The sequence below is a fragment of the Eurypyga helias genome, unplaced genomic scaffold (assembly GCF_000690775.1).
Source record: "Eurypyga helias isolate BGI_N326 unplaced genomic scaffold, ASM69077v1 scaffold14094, whole genome shotgun sequence".
Taxonomy (NCBI): Eukaryota; Metazoa; Chordata; class Aves; order Eurypygiformes; family Eurypygidae; genus Eurypyga; species Eurypyga helias.
In genome coordinates, this window is record NW_010244449.1 from 107,833 (window position 1) to 114,047 (window position 6,215).

The 6,215-nt window shown below is 54.3% G+C and overlaps 1 protein-coding gene across 1 annotated transcript; it reads left to right on the top strand.

Annotated features, from left to right (window-relative positions):
* Window positions 1-296: 296 nt before the first annotated feature.
* Window positions 297-6,213, top strand: LOC104508219 (probable glutamate receptor; the record flags this gene model as incomplete). Its single annotated transcript, XM_010149765.1, has 6 exons — window positions 297-372; window positions 2,887-2,918; window positions 3,554-3,613; window positions 4,356-4,535; window positions 5,150-5,376; window positions 6,130-6,213. Coding segments are annotated over exons 1-6 (656 nt in total), but the record flags the coding sequence as incomplete, so codon positions are not given.
* Window positions 6,214-6,215: the final 2 nt, after the last annotated feature.

Below are 6,215 nucleotides of genomic sequence, written 5' to 3' on the forward strand. Positions count from 1 at the left end.
CGTTGTGGAGAGCTGACTGGAGGAGCAACACGGTGACCACCAGTGGGTAAATCCACTTTCTCGGTTGGTCACATCTTTTCGCTGCAGCGAAGTGTTCACCAGAGTCTTTTTTTAGTCTTTGTTGTGACCGGACTCCATGTTTTCCCCCAGAGACCTTTCTTTGAACTGGGACTCTTCCGAGTGAGGTGCAGAAAATCCAGGCCACGCTGATTGTAACCCAGCAATTAGGGACCCTAAAACCAGCTCTAACCACCTGCCTTTCGTTTCCAGCAGGACGGCACCTTCGGACTTCTGCGCCGATGGGCACTGGGCTTCACTCCGTGTTCTGTATGGTTGCAACCGTGCTGCTCCTCAGAGGATCAAGCCAGACAGGTGAGAGACATGGTCCAAAAATGCTGGCTGCTTCCAAATCTGGTTTTGTTCCTCTTTCCTGAGTGTTCTTTCAGTCTGCTAGCGCTTACAGGACTTTGGCTTCCTGTCAGCATTTGCTGTCGCGTTGGTTATCACGATGTCGCCAGGGCTGACCGTGTTGTTACAGTCTGTGATTGGGTCTGTTGTGTTATGAGGGCTGCCACTGCACGTCTTTGCCACTGCGGTTGTAAATCCGATGGCAGAGATCAGGGAAGAGTAAAAGCCTAGAGAAAGGGTGGTTGGTGTCCTGGAACACCAGCGTTGTGGTAAAGCTGCGCCCCTTTGAGTCCAGTCCCGTCAGTGCACCAGGATGTGCCCATTAACGTGTTCTTCTGTGGGTGGTGTTCTCCGTGGCTCTTGTTGGGTCCCTCTGCTCATGGCCCGTTTGGGGAAGAAGAGGCGATTTAGTGCATTGAAGTTGTCGGCTCTGTGAGTCCCTGGGGATTTTGTGGACAAAGGGTAACGCTGCCTTCCCCCTGAAGCTGCGAAGGGACGACAGGAGAAGTGGGCAGTGATCAGCCGGCTGGGTCACGCGTCCCTCCCAGCGCGAGGAGCTGGGAGCCTGCTTTGGCAGCCGAACAATGAATGGACTCCAGGCTGGGGCTGAGGAGTAGCTTGACCTTGCAAAATTACTGGGAGGCAAAAATTGGCGCTCAGTTCAGAGGGTTGGGAGAGCAACTTCACTTCCTCAGACCCATCTCCTGTCTCTCATCCTGAAGAGCCCAGCCTACTCCAGAACTGTAACCCACCTGACCCATGGCCTCTTCTTTTAGTCCAGCTGTCCCTCCTGCTCTGCGGAAGGGGGCATGCTGGCAAGGGCTGCAAGGGTACTGGCCTAGGGAGGGAGGATGGGGTGGAAAATTGGGGTGAGGTGGCCAGTTTTTGACAGTGCTACAAGGTTTTTCACAAGAAGGTGAGCAGGGAGCCATTTCCCATCAGAAGGCTGAGCATGCTCGGGTAGAAGGGGTGAGGACAAGGCTGATTTTTCCCACCCACAGTCATTTCCCGCAGCCACCGGCCTCTGGGGAGCGAGCAGGGTGGGATGAGCCTCTTTTCTTTGTCTTCTGTTTTTGCATACCCTCACAAAGGATCCGCACAGCGAGGTCTCGGCTTCTGAGAAGTGTCACTGCGGTGAACTCTGAGTTAGTGCTGCAACTCGATTACTTCTGGGCCTTTCAGGGGGTCTTACAATGGGGCTTTGAACAGCTGCATCCAGTGCCGCTGCGGGGGAGCTGACGCCCTCAGTACAGAGTGTTTTCTTCCAAAAACCCTAGCAGGTCTTCAAAAAGGAGCCTCAAAAAACTTTCACTGGCTATAATGAGTTTCTAAAGAGAGACAAGAGAACTCCTTTGTGACGGTTTCCAGCTCCCAGGGAGAACTGTAGCGGAGAGGGAAAAAGCAGGTTTTGTTTTACAATAATGTGGAGTTCAGCACAAGGCCAGAAAATGCAAACCCAGAGAATGAATGAATATGTTGTTACGGTTAATGAAAAACTCCCAGCTTTTGCTTGAGGGAGTGAAAACACCCTAATTTTTTTGTTTGATCTGGAGGGATTTTTGGCTTTTGCACTGTGAATTCTTTGGTTCCAAGGAGCGATGCTGTGCACATCCCGGGCGAGGAACGAGTCACACACGGACACAACCCTGGGTTTAACTCTGCATCGCGGGCGCTGCAGCTCACCCCTCTGGCAGCTGGGGTGGGAGGGAGGTATTCTCCTGGCTATTACAAAAATGGAAGCTGTGGGTCAAATCTTTGAACAAGACTTGGAGAAAGTCACGCAGCAGAGCGGAGGGGGAACCCAGAAGCGTGATTAACCCCAGTAATTGTACTTTTAGGGGTTTTTACCAAAGGGGAGTATCACTATCTTTGTTTTACACGTGGGGAGGGGCAGTACAGAAAATAATACAGTGATATAGATAAAGTAATAAATAGTAACACAGATAAATAATGGTTGCAGCCCCTTTAGCTGCTTAGATGGTAGGAACCGGTCCTTACTAGGGGAAGGGAAGAATAAGAAAACCTCTAGTCTCTTGGAACTTAACGGTGATGAACTCTTGGCTGTTTACAGGGCTGGTCCCTGGGGGTACGGACAGGGCTTTGCAGGAGTTAGGGGGAAGTGCTGGCCGTGTGCACCACGGGAGAGCTGGGGAGGGCAGTCGGGAAATAGGGCAGTCGGTTCTGCAGAATGCGTTCCTCAGCGTGTGAGTGACAGCCGTCATCACTAAGGTACAAACGGGCCCTTCTGCAGCCTGGGCCTGGCTGTGTCCGTCTCTGCTGCTCCTGGTCTCACACCAATCCTCCGCTGCCAAGGAGGAAACAAGCTCGACAAGGCACCCCCGAGTCCACCGCGCGATGAGCTTCCGGGGGGAGGTTAATCATTCCCGTTATTTAAGTTCAGCCTGAAACGTCGCTTTGAAGGAGCAATAACTACAAGCCCTGTAAGCACTGATTTTGTTGTTGTTACTGTTTTTTCAGGAGCTACGAGGAACGATGATGCTGGGAGTAAGGTATGTTTAAATTCGCTGGTGCGCAGCCGCCCACGAAGGCAGAAGGTCTTACATTTCACACTCGGAAGTAGATGTGGTCGCAGCGTGCTTTTAATCCGTGAGGGGCGGTGTTTTAAATATACTGTCCCTGGCTGGTGATGGCCATGTCGAAGTCTGTGTGTCCCTGGGTTTTTCACTTAATCTTTTGTCCAGAATTCAAAGTTCAGTCACGCCCCAGGGGAAAATCTGCCCATAGCCCATAGGCTTATGGACTTTAAACCTCAGACTTATCAGAATTACTCTCTTTGTAAACTTCTTCAGGTCAGAGGAAACACAGACACACATGAACATGCAGAGGCACCTTTATTCGTTCTGAAGATATGTGCTTTATCTCCAAAAGCTTGCGCTTCCCATGGAAAGGGTCTGTGTGGGATGTAGCTCCTCGGGATTTGTAAGGCACAGAGTGTGCTGAGGAGGTGTGAAGTGAAATGCTCATGGCTTCTCAGCAACTGCTGGGCAGCCCTGGTGTCGCGATCGCTGCAGCTTTTGGGGCAGATTCACCGCTGGCTTAACACACGCACCCCCCAGGCTGTAACGTGGGGCCGGGTCTGGGGCTGTGAAATCCAGTTATTTCATCTTCCCTTTGTGATTTGCAGGGCACCGCCTTGAGGGGACCTGAAGAGAGTCTTCCCACTTTGACTGTCACAACAATCCTGGTAAGGCAGTGACCCAACACCGAGAGATGCTGGAATGACACTTGGCATTTTCTTCCCACCCATGTATTTGGAGGTGGTTTTTTGGGCTGTGACCCCGACATCCCTGTTCATCACGGTGATTTTGGAGCCCTGGCTCGGTGGTGTCGGGCCGCCAGCTGTCTGCAGTTTGCACAGGCGGGTTCGAGGGCTGTCAGAGTCAGCCCACAGCGTGGACTGGGCGTAGGCTGCCGCCGACTGCTCCGCAAGGCCGGCCGGGCCTCTCCCCCGTGTTTGGGCTGCTCATGTTGCCTACATGGTGTTTCTCCTCTGCAGTGGAAATATGTAAAGATCACACGAGCAGGGATTGGAAACAGGCCATAAAAACCCAAAATCGCGTCCCCAGGCGCCGCAGACAAGCGGGGAGGGTCAGAAGACGCTGCAGCAGTACAATTCCCGGTTCCCATGTCAGCTCCTGCAGCAGGAGGTCACCCTCGCCCGATGTTTGCTGGGCCAAATGAAAGGTGTTGGGGCTTTGAGACTGAGAAGACGTTATCACCTCCTCCTGCGGTGCACGTGGCTTGCAGAACGCAGCTGCCCTGCTGCCCTGTCGGCCACGACACCGCCCCAGTGAACGTGGAAATGCCCACGATAGTGCGGACAGGGGTCTGGGGTGGGGGGAGTTGCCAAAGAAACGGCTTCATGCAGTCGGTTGCTCCGCAGGCGGCAGGAGGGTGTAACTGTGGCTTTGTCCCTCTGTGCGCAGGAAGATCCGTACGTCATGGTGAGAAGCGCAGAACTGGAGGGGTACTGCGTGGACTTGCTGAAAGCCCTTGCCGCGATGCTCCACTTCAGCTACAAGGTGAAGGTGGTGAGCGATGGGCAGTACGGAGCCGTCTCTGCCAGCGGGAACTGGACAGGCATGATCGGCGAAATTTTGAGACAGGTAATTTTGCATCTATGTTTTTGACAAACTGCAGCTCAGGAAGGAAGAAGCAGTGCTGGGAGCTCTTGGGCACCGTCACAGTTTGCTCAGGGCCTTGGACTCAGCCTGCCTGTGGTGCAGAACTGAGGAGTAGCAGGACTTGCAGTTGGTTTTGGCCTGCAGATACGGAAACTGAGGAAGAAGGAGACAGTTCCCTGCGGCTAGCGCTCTGTCATCTGTGGTAGCACTTGAATTAAAGCTGCTGAGCTCCTCTGAACTCGGCCGAGTCCAGCTCTCAGTCACGTAGATGTGGCAGCCAGAAGCAGAGAGGAGCACGCCCTCGGGTTTGGGTGAAGCAAACCAACGGGGTTCACGGTGCTCAGGCTCCGTGTGCGTGTGGGATGCTGCAGCAGAAGCCCCAGATACCAACCAGCACCCCAGTGCAGAAACAGAAGCAGTGCAGAAAGGAAAACTGTCCCCTTTCTTGGAGCTCAGGGTCTAAGTGAAGCTGTCTGCTGACACAGAGAAGGGATGTGCCCTGCAGATTCCCGCCCACTCAGCCTGGGAAGCATTCTCTGAGGGACAGGAATCTTCAGGCAGGTTGGGTGGTTGGGTATGTTGTCTCCATCTTACAGGAAGCAGACATTGCAGTGGCCCCACTGACAGTCACGTCGGCACGGGAGGAGGTGGTCTCCTTCACCACGCCGTTCCTGCAGACTGGGATTGGAATCTTGCTCCGAAAAGACACCGTCTCTCAGGAGATGTCCTTCTTCCACTTCCTGGCTCCTTTCAGTAAGGAGACCTGGACTGGCCTTTTATTTGCTTACGTGCTGACGTGCTTCTGCCTCTTCCTTGTTGCCAGGTATAAACGAATTCCATTCACAGGTTTGGTTCAAGTCCGCTGCTTTCTCTGCGGTGACGAGGCCTCAGTTTTAAAGAAAGTACCAGGGAGCGTTTTGCTCCGAGGAACCCTCTGTCCTGGTCCAGAACCAGGGGAGCAAAGCTGAAGTCCTGTCAGATCAGGGCAGCATTAGGAGTAGGAGAGCACCGTTGTCTGAGTTGCCGCAGGGTCTGCGTGCCTCTAGGTCAGCTCCTCTCTTGATCAGAGCGTGTCTTGAACTGTGACCGTGCTCCTTGTGCGCTCTCCCTCCTGGCGTGTTCTCACGCACGCTGCCCTGCCCTGGCTGGTGGAAGAGATGCCGCTCCAACCCCTTCCCGGGAGATCCAGCTGTCTCCCCCTTTCTCCTTTAGGCCGCAGGAACGCTCCCTGCGGCTGCAGCCCTGAGCAGAAGCTCAGTTGCTGCTTTCCTGGTTTCATGCTCGGGCTCTGTAGGTCCGGGTTTGCCGCAGGGAGCAGCCCGCAGCCTGGCGTGACGGAGCCCCCACGCGCGCCAGGGAGAGGGGGTTCGGCAGCGGCTCGGGAGGAAAGTGACTGTGACGGGACACCCTGAGCCATCACCGTGGCCAGCTGCTTGAGGCATTGAGCAGGGGCACTTTGCACTGGTTAAACTGGGACAGGGGCTGCCGCGGACGGGAAGGGCATTGCCAGGCTGGCTGCGCTGCTGCTGCCACGCTGACGGGTTATTCCTGGTTTTATCCTGTTGTTTTCCCCCAGGCTGAGCCCCTGTGAATGGAATGAGCCAAAGAATGAAGAGAACCACTTCACCTTCTTGAATAGCCTCTGGTTCGGAGCAGGAGCGC